The 14,436-nt window shown below is 43.3% G+C and overlaps 1 protein-coding gene and 1 long non-coding RNA gene across 14 annotated transcripts in view; one reads left to right on the forward strand and one right to left on the reverse strand.

The window, feature by feature from the left end:
• LOC147023621 (FERM, ARHGEF and pleckstrin domain-containing protein 1-like) overlaps positions 1-9,011 on the forward strand; it is an 88,898-nt gene extending 79,887 nt beyond the window's left edge. For all 12 annotated transcript variants that reach the window (XM_085889186.1, XM_085889192.1, XM_085889193.1 and 9 more), the window contains 2 exons: positions 3,853-4,004; positions 8,056-9,011. In XM_085889186.1, coding sequence (XP_085745312.1) covers positions 3,853-4,004; positions 8,056-8,161 — 258 coding nt within the window. In that variant the 3' untranslated portion in view covers positions 8,162-9,011. The remainder of the gene's footprint in view (positions 1-3,852; positions 4,005-8,055) is intronic.
• Positions 1-14,436, reverse strand: part of LOC147023622 (uncharacterized) — a 78,772-nt gene that overhangs the window by 61,828 nt on the left and 2,508 nt on the right. The window lies entirely within an intron of this gene.

Genomic DNA, 14,436 nt, shown 5'->3' on the forward strand with positions numbered 1-14,436 from the left:
ATGGCCATTTATTTACCAAACCATGCCTGGTGTTGGCTTAATGGTTAAGGTAGTGGGCTTGGGATCCTAGGGTCCTGAGTTCAAATCCCGCTCAGCTGTTGAATTAACACCAAGTGGGGTTGACTCTGCCTGTCATCCTTCCGAGGTCGGCAAAAATGAGTGCCAGCATGCTGGTATACTGTGTCGGAGTGGCGACCCGTCCAGGATTGTTCCCAATAGCGAAGGAGACTGCTTCGGCGGCACCAACGCTCTGCACAGAGTATGGTCCTAATGGATGGATGGATTTACCAAACCAATGACAAGACACGTTGCTGCAGCCATTTATTTACCAAACCAATGACAAGACACGTTGCTGCGTAGGCGTGGCCGATGGGGAAAGGGCGCCTTAGTTACCGTGGCGTAGGAGTGGCAATAGTCAATGGCAGCGAATGTCATGGCAAGCAAAGACAGGGAGGTAAACTTGATTTTAATTAACTCTGTGTGTGTAAGTATCACAGCAGTTGTTACTTCAATGCAAGCGATAATTCGTGGAATGCATGTGAACATTCCGTACGGGCACGCACCACTTCCGGATAGTGATGACTTACTGTATTCTAATAATTTCTCGATTTCTTATGCGCATTTATAGATAAACACAATGCCCCAATCCAGTCGTCGTTTATGAAAGCAAAGGAACGGCCTGTGTGGTTGTTTGAAAGATTTTTTTTTTGGTTTGAACGTACGGGCACGCACGTACGGGCATGCACGTATGGGCACGCGAGAGCGAAGGAACGGCCTGTGTGTTTGTTTCTGGTACGCAGTTTGAAAGTTTTTTTTTTGCACGTACGGCCACGCATGTGCGGGCATGCACGTATGGGCACGCACGTACTAGTATTTATAGATGGTATTAAATAATGGAGGTATAGTATTTAGATAAAAATAAAATAAATAAATATTATTGATTTTATACATTATAAATAAGTATTAAAATAATTTATTGGTGGTTGCTAAGATACGCAGCACAGCATGTTAAAATCGGTTGTTAATGACAGTTTCAATATTTGAATGACAGTTTGAGTCTGGTTAGATGGAGGTTGGGTGTAATGGACATATCTACAAGGTAAAGTGTTTATTACTTAATACGAGGGGCAGTCAATAAGTAACCTCAAAATGGCGATATAAATTCGAGAATGTAATGTGTGTAGTTGTAGACGACATATGTTATATCTATGGGTAAGTCATGTTTTGCCGGTTTTAGATCTGGCAACATTGAGCGTATGACGTCAGTAGAGCAGTTCCAAGATGGCAGCTCCCTTAGAAGCATGCACCAGGGATGAGCAACGTTCTGTCATACATTTCTTGGGAAGTGAGGGTGTGAATCCCAGTGAAATCCATCGCAGAATGAAAATGCAATATGGTGACGCATGTTTGTCACTGCAGCAGGTGTACGACTGGGACAGGAAGTTTAAAAGTGGAATTATTTCAGTTCAGGTGTGAATTGTCTGGGCACCCACCTTGCAGGCACTTTGCGGAACCCCAGCCCGTTGTGAATGATAAGATGTGCTGAACCATGGCTAATGTTCAATTCGGAGACCACTTCATCCAGCGTAATGCGACGGTTTTCGCTTAGCACGCACTCAACTCCTGCAACCATTTCTGGTGTGTCGGCTGTGTGAGGCTGGCTCGTGCGAGCACCATCTGCCACACTCGACACACCACTTTTAAACTTCCTGTCTCGGTTGTACACCTGCTGCAGTGATAAGCATGCGTCATCACATTGCATTTTCATTCTGCGATGGATTTCACTGGGATTCATACCCTCATTTCCCAAGAAATGGATGACAGGACGTTGCTCCTCCCTGGTGCATGCTTCTAAGGGAGCTGCCATCTTGGAACTGCTCACCGGCGTCAAAAGCTCAATGTTGCCAGATCTAAAACAGGCAAAACATGACTCTTACCCATAGATATAACATTTGTCTTCTACATCTACACACATTACATTCTCGAATTTATATCGCCATGTTGAGGTTACTTATTGACTGCCCCTTGCATATTATCATATAAAGTGGGGTATGATTAAAGTTATTCATATGTAGTAATACTTTGAATAAAAGTAATAATTAAATAAGTTTGAATAAGGATATTGCATTGCTGTGTTGACTGACTGTCTGGACACAACTTTAAGGTTGTGGGTCTATTGATGTTGAGTAATCTACTGATGTGGACCTGCATCCGGGGTTGTAGATCCACCCTTTGGAGAGGTTCTGGGCTGAAAGGACCGAAGCCTCGATGAAAAATGGTGCCCACCTGAATATCCGGGCAGTTGGGAAATCAATTGCTTATAAGTTAAGGTTACAACTTCAAATAAAATAGCTTTTGCAAGCACTTACGAGGACATACTGTATCTGTGTTTGTGTGTTTATATATGTCTGTTTGTATGTATATGTGCGTGTGCGTGTGTGTGTATGTGTGTGTGTGTTTTGTTATATCTGGCTTCCTTCTTGGGACTACGGTGCAGTAATTGATCTTTATTATCTCCGCCACCAAACGTGGAAGGAGGTTATGTTTTCACCCGTGTCTGTCTGTTTGTGTGCAGGATATCTCAAAAAGATGTGGACGCATTTGGATGAAATTTGGTGGACAGGTTGGGTGTGTGACAAGTCCTATGCTCTCTATGAACTAATCAGATTTCGGTGAAGATCCGGATCTGGATCTGGTGACTGGAATTTTAAAAATGATTTCTTCACCATTGAGAGATAGGGCCAAAAACGATATTTATCACGATATCTCAAAAAGTTGCACATGGATTCGGATGAAATTTGGTGGACATGTTAGGTGTGTGACAAGGAAGAATCGATTCAATTTTGGTGAAAATCCAACTCTGGATCTGTATACGAGAATTATTTAATTTTCAAAGTGATTCATCACCATTGAGAGATAGGGCCAAAAAGGATATCATCATCACACCATTTGAAAGCCTTTATCCCTGAGCAGGGGTCAGCTTTTTGTGGGCTCCAATCATGGTACCCTTTCTTGTGGCAATGTTTTTATGGCCGGATGCCCTTCCTGACGCCAACCCTTTAGTCACCTTCGACCCTGCAGGGATAATTATCAGTATACTGGTGCTCATTTCACTGACCTTCAGAAGGATGACAGGCTGAGTCAACCCCCCTGATGCTAACTCAGCGGCCAGCGGGGCTCGAACTTAGGGTCCCGAGGATCCCAAACCACCGCCTTAACCACTAAGCCACACCAGACTCATGGCGAAAAACGATATATAACATGATATTTAAAAAAATATTGCCTGGTGCTGGCTTAATGGCTAGAGTGGTGGGCTTGGGATCCGAGGGTCTTGAGTTCAAATCCTGCTTGGCTGTTGAACTAATACCAGGTGAGGTTGACTCAGCCTGTCATCTTTCTGAGGTTGGCAAAATGAGTACCAGCTTGCTGGTATCCTGTGTCGGAGTGGCAACCCGTCCAGGATTGTGCCCAGTAGCCAAGGAGACTGCTTCGGCAGCACCAACGCTCTGCATTGAGTATGGTCCCGATGAATAGATGGATTTAAAAATGTATTGTGCCTGATATGTTCTCATGGATCAGGCATTGTGTGGTGGAGCTATGTGCCCTACTGAGTGCCCTTCTAGTTTTGATTATAAAACAAGTAATGACACAATCAGAAAAAAATAGAGAAAAAAAGCAGAATGTCCAGCAAAGATTAATGTGTTTTATAACCCTTGCATATCATGAGCAAAATGCATGGATTAAACATTCACAAGGAAGCATTAATTTCGACATGATAACAATATTCTGGGAGTGTCCTACTCATTCGTTTATTGGCTTGGTCACTGCTCGTTTGTTCTCCATTTTTTTCAGGATGATGTCCCACTGGCAAGCCTGCCACTCCTCGGCTATGCTATTGGGCTACCTAATACTAATGATGGCATTTCCAAGGACTTGGTGTTCAAGCTACAGTTCAAGTCCCATGTGTACTTCTTCCGTACAGACAGTGCACATGCATTTGACAGGTGACTTCCAGTATTGCCATTTTGTTTCCTTCACTATAAAACGGACATTTTGTGATTAATGCTAATTAATCTTCATTCTAATTCCAACATCAATGGGTTTAATCCTAACAATATACTTTCTTATTATTGTGTGTTGAGTATTGGGTCATCAATTAATCCTTTAAAATAAATTTTCTTTTTTATATACAATTTCATCAAGTTTCTTAGTAAAGAACTGCAAAATGAAAAAGAAAAAACAGCCAGGAGAACAATTAAAACAAAAATAAGGAATAACATTTCTGTTGAAAGACAAAATACAGCTGCAAGGCTGTGGATTGTCCATGCTGTCCATGTTGTGGATTGTCCATGCTGTCCATGCTGCAAGGCTGTGGACTGTGACCCAAGCTTTGCGCTTCATGAGTATCAACGGTCATACAGGTCGGCAACCAATCAAGTGGATCTTTGTCAGTTGGGGTCTATGACTTATCCACCAGTGAATTGTTTATGCGAAGGACACTAGGGATCTTTAACACCTCTTTTTTTTGGCATTTACAACCGATCATTGACTTAAAACCACAAGTTTGTGACAACTGTGCCTTGCATATATCAAGAGCACATGGTGAAGATAAGGCTTTTCAAAATGAAGAGCCAAGACCATTAGGACATAATTGATAAATATTTACATTATTCTTTGCCTCACAAAGAGATTACTGAGGGCAGCTGTACCAGCTGTGCCACTCAATTTCGGTGGATTCTTGATAAAGCCCAGTGCCAAATTAAACAGTGATTCTTTAGCAGAAACTCTGGCCGAATAGCACTAGGTCACTTCTCATAATGAATGTTTCAGTACCGGTGAAGATCCCCCATTGTCTATAATGGAGCTCTCTCTTTTGAGGTCTGAACTTGAGGCGTTTTGTTGATAAATCTCTGCTCCTGTATTTACTTGTCACTTAATGACAGTTTGTTGGTGCTTCGTATTTTCAGCTCAGTTGATTGCTTGCAAAATTACAAGTTTTCATTGTGCAACGAGTGACTTGTTTGTGACCACATTTAATAGAATCGCTATTGTTCAAAACAGCTACCTTCTGATGATTTCGGCCATCATTCCCACCTCCTTTCATTTTTGGGTCGAAGATGTTTCCATAGAGAGTTCAAAATAAGTGCTCCTCCCTGCTATGACCTCCCTGCTGTTTATCACACCCCAACCACCCCTATCCCCCATCCCCTCCACCTGCCAACCACCCTGCTATGATATATATATATATATATATATATATATATATATATATATATATATATATATATATATATATATTGCAAAATTAGAGAATCTGCTCTGAGTCTGGGAGATCGTAGGTTCAAACCCTGGCCAAGTCATGCCAAAGACTTTATAAATGGTACGTGCTGCTTCCTTCACTTGACGTTCAGCATTTAAAAGGATAGAGCATGGACAATCCCCACAGGTTGGCATGCGGTGAGAAAAGCTGGGAAAAGCCTCAGGAAGTGACGGCACTTCCCCCAACTGCATTTGTCTCGTCTAACAGTCCCGTGTTGTGTATCTGTTGGTATACACCTTGAGGTTTCCTTCCCTTTAGTGGATGTTGTTTGTGGTGCCGAACTCAGCTTGTTCTCTCACGAATAGTACCCAAGGTTTGCGCTTCATGAGAATCAACGGTCGTACAGGTCGGCTACCAATCAAGTGGATCTTTGTCAGTTGGGGTCTATGACTTCTGAGTGACATTACAGTTACCACAAAAACAGCATAACATTTTTGAAACTCGGATTTCAAATAAATAGATACAAAGTCAAATGAGGAAGTTCACCATTACATATAATGTTAAACTCTGATTCCCACGTTGAAGTTGTTTCCGCCCAGTGTCCCTGTCCTGCCGGCTCAACTCCCACATGTTCACCTAGTCTGCCGGGGCTGTCGAATAATGGCTTCCTGCAACGTTGTCCTGACTAAATGTCCTTGCAGTGTCGTCAGGGGCTGTCTGACGCTCGACTCACGTCAAGTTGTTCTCTTTCGTACGCTGGCCCGTTTAGGATGATTGAAGAGCTCAAAGGAATTCTTTCCCAATACACAATCTTAATGAGTTTTAATCAACGTGATTATAATCGGCTCCACAAGTTACCAAGCACTCAATATATATTAACACCTCATTCACTTATCTAAGTTAAATTGAGCACAGGGACGATCGATACACACATCTCGTCACATGTCTCCTGTCTCTCTATGCCTCCCTCTCGCAGGTTTATATAGTAACACAGAATGATCCCATGCCTTCCATTGCATATGGTCGAACCCTTCAAGTAATTTTATGCCTCCGCTGACAAAGTCGCCAGAGGCATTATTTTTTCGGGTTGTCCGTCCGTCTGTACGTACGTAGTACGTTCGTTCATGCTAATTTTCTGTTTTCTCTACAAAAGTTTATCCGATTGATACAAAATTTTCACCATAGGTGCGACTACTCATTTAGAATGTTTTGATGATAATTATGATGTCATAGGTCATGTGGTATGGCAGCCATGTTAGAAAAAAGGAAAAACTTTGGACCTCCGTATCTCTGAAACCGCGCCATGGAAAAAACTTGAAACTTGGCACATGTCAAGTACTCCCCCATGTTTCCACAAGTGTGATTTTTTGATGATGTCATAGGTGGCTTTGTTATGACATCATAATTGCAAACATCGAAAGCTTTATCCGATCAGTATGAAAATTTTTGAGGGTCATCTTAAATTTTGAGGGTAATGTTACTAAATTGTATGGGGAAAAAACATTAATGATGTAATCAGTCACATGGTTCAGCAGCCAGATTTTAAAAGAAATAAGAACCTTCAAAAATCTTCTCCAAAACGGCTAAACAGATCGAGGTGAAACCTTACAGCACCTATCCATGTATGATCCATGTTATCCATGTTACAGCAGTATGATCACCTATCCATGAGGAATAATAAAAAATTCTCCACCTATGATGTCATAGGTCACATGGTTTGGCAGCTATGATTTTTTTGAAGAATAAACCTTTAAAAACCTTCTTCTCCAGAATGGCTTGATAGATTGAGGGGAAACTTTACCAACATTTTCCCCAAGCCTTGGGGAGGGTGGAGGCATATCTGGCAACGATGTGACGTCGAAGAGTGCCCTTCTAGTTTTTTTTCATCTTGTCTAGTCTACAGGCTAAATAGCTCAAAAGTGGGTGCACATAGCTCAAAGCTGAGAGTATCTTGATTAAATGGTTGCGTTTATCACCTATCTGACAATATTTTGTTAAAACTGTGACTGGAGTATGTTTTCAAAGTGAATATTAAGTTTTGAATAACATTTCCGAGTTAAACAAAACTGAACAAATGCCAGTTCGCTCCACACTAAATTAAGCAATAATGTAACAGATCAAATGACAAGATAAGTGCTTCCTTCATGCAAGAGAAAGTGAAGTACACTTCATCCGAATATCGTCCTGAATCACAGGTTTACTGCACAAGTATATTTTAACCAGAGAAAGTACTGTAAAGATAAAACTTAACTGTGTACCTATTTATTTTCACTTTTGTCTTGTACCGTTTCTCAAAAGCAGTTTTTGTAGCAGGCATTTCTTGTTATCTATGTCAGTCTTATTTGAGATTAGTGTAGAAGTATTAAATTTGCATAGAAGGTGATTATGCATGTGGTGGAGTGCAATTTCATGTCATCTCTCATCTCTACACATGATCTTTTCTACCCCCCATTGACCCTATCGAACCCAGTCCTCTTGCTTGCATGTTACTGTGTTTCATCCCATCATCTCTCTCTCATCCTTTCCTGTCCGTTCATCCCCTTGTTTGCTCTGTCCAACTGTGACCCCACTACCCCACTGTTAGTTAATTACCTTTTTCCCCCATCTACTACCTCATTCTTCCGTTAGCCTCCATCCTGCATTGATGAAACTTAACAAACTGTCAGCTTGTTGAGCATTTACCGACTGTTATGCTTCTTTACCAGTCATTTAACCTTTCTTTTATTAATTCCGCCAATTATCATCAGTCATGATTTAATACCGAAATTCCTGTGCCTTCATCTGATCTCTCATAGATGGATGGAAGTCATCCGTAGTGCCACGAGCTCGTCCAGCCATACGCGGCTGCTCAGTCGGATCGACTCGCAACCTGGCCGAGAGCCGGTGCTGCCTGCACTCTGAGAAACCCCAAAGATTTGCTGGCAGGCCTCCTCTTGCTTGCTTTCCTTTCCATGATATTTTGGGAAAGCGTAGCATGTTTTACATAGACATGAAAGACTCAATTTCTTTGTGGTTCGTTTTTTAAAAATTAATGGGCACAATTCAGTCAGGTGTAAAGCCATTGAATTATTTGCCTCAGGTGGAGTGTGTCCAAATATGATATTGCAGATGGAGATAGTGTGGATATTTTGTGTTTATTGCTGTTACCATCTGTTATTATAAGTTTTGTTTTGGATTTTACAGTCCTTTGGAACACAGAATTGTCATAGCTCAGGTTGATTCGGTTTCTGAAACAGTAGGATTTTACTGTTATTACTCCCAGCTGAAGATTAATGTTCACTTTGTATGTTTATATAATATAGTTACTGGGCCTGTTGTCATATAAAGTAGTGTTCATTGGGAGAAGTTAAGAGTGGCAAATTGTATGTTACACTGCGAATTTACCAAAGAGTGCAGTACACTGCTGTATTATATGGTACGTCCTTTATTTGAATACTCAATCAATGATTTTGTAAGCCCTGAAGTGTTGAATGCTAGTTACTGTAATGGTATTGTAAATTTACTGTTTTATTCTACTGTAATGTATATTTCAAAAGTCTCTCCTCAAATGCCATGAATTCTTGTCACTTTTTGATGCCTCTCATGAAAATGGATTTCAGCGTGCTTTTCAAGGTGATGCATCAGTGGTGGAAAGTTGTGAAATTGACTTTTGTGCTGACTTGGAAATCTTGAAATGTTTTTGTAGATACCTGGATTTAATGTCACAAAAATCACTTGTGAATAAATAACTTCTATCTTGTGTACGATTAAATTTGGATCCTATCTCTTTCAGCCTGTTCACCATGTTTGGGTAATTTTTTTTTTTTTTTTTTTTTTTTTTTTTTTTTTTTTTGTATACCTTGGTCGAGGCTCGTATGAGAGCTAACACACAACTCACAGCAAGGAGGCATGAGACAAGAGGGGCGGGAGTGGAAGGGACAAAACATTGGGGAACAGACACAAGTGAACTGTGGAAGGGGGAGGGATGGGGATGGGACGGGGAACATGGCGAGGGGAAGATGGACATTAAAGGGACTTTCAGGAAGGAAAGCAGGAGAATTGAAGGAAGTGGGCTTGGGTGGATTATCGGGGGTAGAAAAGATCGAGGATTTGGATGGGGGAAGATAAGAGGTGGTGGTGAACAGCTGTTTTGAAAGCCTGGAGGGAAGAATGGGAAAGAATAGAGTGAGGAAGTTTATTCCAAAGGCGGGAAAAAGAGGAATGAAAGAGTGAAGATGAGCAGTGATTCGTGATTTTGGTAGTTTTACCAGAAGGGGGTTGTTGGCGGACCTTGAGCGCCCTGTGGAAATGTGGTTGGGACAAATCACAGAGAGAGCAGGGGGCAAGGCTGGAGAGGAGTCGGTAGAAGACAGAAAGACTAATCGACCAACCTGCGGTGATTGAGTGAGAGGCCCAAAGACTCAGCTTCATTGCGGGAGATGCCAATGATCTTAAAAGCCCTGGTTTCGACAGCGTGAAGTCGAGAAAGGTGGGAGGCAGGAGCACCAGCCCAGAGGGGAGAGCAGTACTCCATCAGGCTACGGACAAAAGCTTTGTAAGTGGTCAGGAGCTCAAGAGGGCCGAGGAAGGACTTTGCACGACGGAGGATTCCCAGTCGGCGACTGGCTTTTGAGGCAAGGTTGGAAATGTGACTTTCCCAGGAAAGGTCATGGCAGATAGTGAGACCCAGAAGCTTGAAAGAAAAGACTTCTTCCAGAGGATTGTTGAGAAAGTGGATGGGGGGGTCCTTTCGAAGAGACATAGTGAGAGTGTGAGATTTGTCTGGATTGAAAGACATGTTCCACGTGTTGGACCAGTTTGTGATTTTATCCAGATCTGCAGTGAGCGAAGAAGCTGCTGCTTGCCGGTCTGAGGGATGACAGATGGTACGGCAGAGGGTGGAGTCATCGGCAAAGAGAAATAGAGGATTTTCCAGAGAGTCCGAGAGATCATTGATGAAACCAGAAAAAGAACAGGGCCCAGAACGCTACCTTGAGGAACTCCAGCCTGCACAGGAAGAGGGGATGAAAGAACTCCATTTAGGGCCACACGTTGACTGCGACAGGAGAGGAAGTCTGCGAGCCATGAGTGGAGATGGCCTTGAATACCATGGGAAGAGAGTTTGGTGAGTAGGGCAGGGTGCCAGACTGTGTCAAAAGCACGTGATATGTCCAGGGATACGGCTCGGATTTCCTGTCTGGCATTGAGGACCTCCATCCATTGATGGGAGAGCAGTAGCAGCATATCTAGGGTAGAGTGACCTGGTCTGAAACCAAATTGATGATTGGAAATCAAGCCATTGGAGAAGAGGAAGGATTTCATGTCTGAAGCGATGATGGATTCCATAACCTTGCTGATGATTGGGAGAAGGCTGATTGGTCTATAGTTACAGGGATCTGTTTTTGCACCTTTTTTATGCAGGGCAGTGATGTTAGCAGATTTCCAAGCAGATGGCAGATGACCTTGGGAAAATGAGAGGGTGAATAGAACAGAGAGAGGGTGAGCAAGAGCAGAAGAGCAGGCTTTGAGGACACGTGGGCTGATGCCGTCTGGACCGGTTGCAGAATCTGACTCGAGGTTTGAAAGCAAGCTCTCCACCTTGTCAGGAGAAAAGGATACAGAGTCCAGGGACAGTTGGGTGCGACTGGGTAAAGTGGGTAGATAGTGATGGGTTTGGGACACAAGATTTAGCTGCAAACACCGAGTTTAGACATTCAGCTTTATCACGTGTGGAATCAGCAGTGCGGCCATTTGAGGTAAGGGAGGGGATGGAGGGGGAACATACACCAGAAACAGATTTGATTAAACGCCACCAGGATTTTGAGGAGGGAGAGAGGTTTGAGAGTTCAGACTTGAGATGAGAAAGATGTTGTTTTCTGGCTCTCCTGAGGGTAGCTACACACTTGTTCCGAGCTTTGTGGAAAGAACTGAGATTGCCCTCAGTTGGGTTTGCTTTCCATGAGGCAAAGGCAAGTTGTTTCAGGACAACTGCCTCGCCACAAGCTTCAGTAAACCAAGGGCGGGAGGAAGGGTAAGACAACTGAACACGAGAGGATAAATCTGTGCATGAGGGAGAGCAAGTTTCTTTGAAAGAATTCCCAGGATGAGTTGATGTTTGAGAAAGTAGTGATAGGAGACCAGTCTGTAAGTTTGATGGTTGCTCGGAGACCCTGCCAGTCGGCTTGAGTGAAATGCCAGACTCGACGGCGGTGAGGTGGTTCTCTGATAACAGCCAGAGAGATGTCCACTTTAACAAGGACGTGGTCAGAAGAACCAATTGGAGCGAAGGAAGAGCAGCAGATATTGTCAGGGAAATTTGTCAAAATCAGATCCAGAAGAGATGGAGTACCATTGGTTGAGATCCGGGTCGGGAAGTTGACCGATTGAGTCAGTCCCAATGAGTCACAGAAAGCTTTTGCTGATGTCCCATGGCAGGTGAGAGAGGTACCCACACCTAGCCAACTGGCGTGATGACAATTGAAGTCGCCACATAAGAGGAAGAGAGAGTTTGGATGAGAAGATAGAAGATGGTCCATGTTTTCGGAGAGTGAGGTGTAGATGGAGTCATCACTGTAATTGCGGAAGCACATCCCATTTGCTGTGTTGCACTGGTGTGACGTCACTAACAATCAAACCCCCTCGCTTCTCCTCCCGAATTACCACTTCCCTCCATACATTGAACAACTCCAAAGAGGTCGGCACGTCTTTAAAGACCACAATAGTCAGTCAGCCCCAGAACGTTCTGCGGGATCCGACATCCAGTCATGTTACCATACAAGGAAGACCTCGTGCGAGCGAGTATCATGTCTGCAGTCACGCAACAGATCTTAAAGGGGAAACCAAACGTTCAGACCACCTCGATGGTAATCTATCCCTTGATACTCTACTAAATAGATATTGATGTGTCTTTTTTTTTCCAATTCTGAATTATAAAGTGGTAAATGAGCAATTAAAAGTCGAAATCTTCTTCTTCAGATTAGCCGTGATGTCACACATGGAAGCGGACCACCAGATCCGAACTGTGTGTGGGTTACATCGCTTGAACTCAAGCGGTGAATAACTTTCACAAATATGTCGAGTCGATGTGTCCTTGGTGCTTGTATAGTAATACAAACTGACATGTTTTATGCTACACCAACGGCCAAAACACGCTAAGTTTGCCAGAAATTGGACGAGGTTTGTCCGAAATACCCGATTATGGATCGGCCGTACAAAATATTCGCTTTTCTGCACGGAACATTTTACAGAGAACTGTTGTGAAACAACAGAGATGGCTAGATCTTATGGTTATCCGCCATGATTGAGAGAGGATGCCATCCCCACGATAAAGCAGAAGAAACAGCCGTTGCTCAAAACCATAACACCATCTCTTCCCAGATACATGTACATGGGTGATTTGAGTGGTGAATCAAACACCTGCTGCCATTGTTACCACAAGAGCACCTGAAAATGCTCCAAAAAAAAAAATACTACAAGAGGTAAAACTTTCAGGGTCCCCCCCCCCACCCACCCCCCTCCACTCCATAATCCCCCCACAATCCCTATCACCATCACACAAGCCCCTCCACCATCCCCCCATAATCCCCACCACCATCACACAACTCCCCTCCCGCTTCTCCCCCCTCCACTGGGAGGAACATCGACACCTCACGGACATGATGGTGAGATACAGCATGGATACAATTGGCATCCAGGAAAAGTATGAAACAGAACGACCATGTGTAACATCCAAGACACCTGGTCAGCCTGCATCAGTGGGGACAAGGCATTCATCGCCCATTTTGTCCGCGGTGTCCGAGTCTGCCTGGGTGGTCTCCCTGCTGCCGGTTGATGATGGGTCTTTCTCCTCAAGTAATATATGAATCGATTTATCAATTAATACACAATCCCTCCCTTATAAACCGCAAATTGAGCAGAAAAATCAAATCCAACTAAGCTGAAGTGATCATGTGACCAGCGATTTGATTTCACAGACACTTTCACCTTCTTCCGCGGAATCGCTCACACAAGGCTCAAAACGATTCTGCTCCATAATTCCCCCAAAAGCATTTCCATTACTAATTTTGTCTCCAATAGTTTCTTAAAAATCCCATTGATCAATTTCAAAACACTCAGAACCTTTAGAGTTGCTAACGATGGTGCAATCACGATCTGAATCCGGGCTCAACCTGCACTGTTTCTCCATGTAAAGCCGCCATTCATATCAATGTGGCTTCAGGGTGTGATGTCATTGGTGAAATTGAAAATCGACCTAACCCTAACTGTTGGACCAAGGAAGAATGCAACAAACTGCAGAAAACTTTCAAGAACGCAGTAAATGCTGTTTGGGGGAAGGACCCCCAAACTCCAACCCCCTTCAACACTATGACCTGGTGCACCCCTCCCCCCATGTTGAAATTCCTGGATCCACCCCGAGCCATTGTTGCCAACACCATGCCTTCGTCGCACAATTAGGTCTTTCGGACTTGCCTGCCGTGCCACAGAAAAGACTGCCGCGCCTCGTCAAAAATTGGGCTACTTTGCTTTCTATCAAGGCACAGCACTCTTTTTCAATTCCAAGGTGCATTGCAGTGCACTATGGTGTGACACTCCGTATAAAGAACCGCTGAACCAGAGCATATCTTCTAAGCAGCACGATGACTGGATGACAGGGGTTTCTGGCCTCTGGGTGCAGACAACAAAACATGTGATCGGGTGATCATCGTGAGCAGTTGTTATACATAGACACAGGAGGCCAAAAATAGAGGGGAAGAACAAGGGTGTGCCTGACAAACGATCAAAACTGGCAGATTGAGGAAATTACCAAAATGACGAAATTATCCAATGCTTTTCACAGCTCAGGAAGCAGAACAAGTGAAATAGACTTTGCAGTGACGATCACAACTCTACCTTCAGATGCGTGCCATCCGCAATCTTGATGATAGCCTCGAGAGACTAGAGTAATCAGATAGTGAACATCACTGTATTTTAAAATTGCAAATATTGTCATGGACTTATTAACTTTGACTTCGTCTCCGAGTTCGGCAATTAAACTTTGTCATCGTGCCAAAAACCAAATGGTCAGACTCAGGGTCCATGAAATTGGAGAGTATGGCCTTGCTGAAGAACTGGAGTTGCCATGTTCCTGGAGACGACAACAAAGCTAGTTGTCATTACTGAAATTCAACTATTCGTGCTCATCATGCTGATCTTGTGAA

The sequence above is a fragment of the Eptatretus burgeri genome, chromosome 7 (genome assembly GCF_056783735.1).
Source record: "Eptatretus burgeri isolate ZD-2024b chromosome 7, Ebu_testis_v1, whole genome shotgun sequence".
NCBI lineage: Eukaryota > Metazoa > Chordata > Myxini > Myxiniformes > Myxinidae > Eptatretus > Eptatretus burgeri.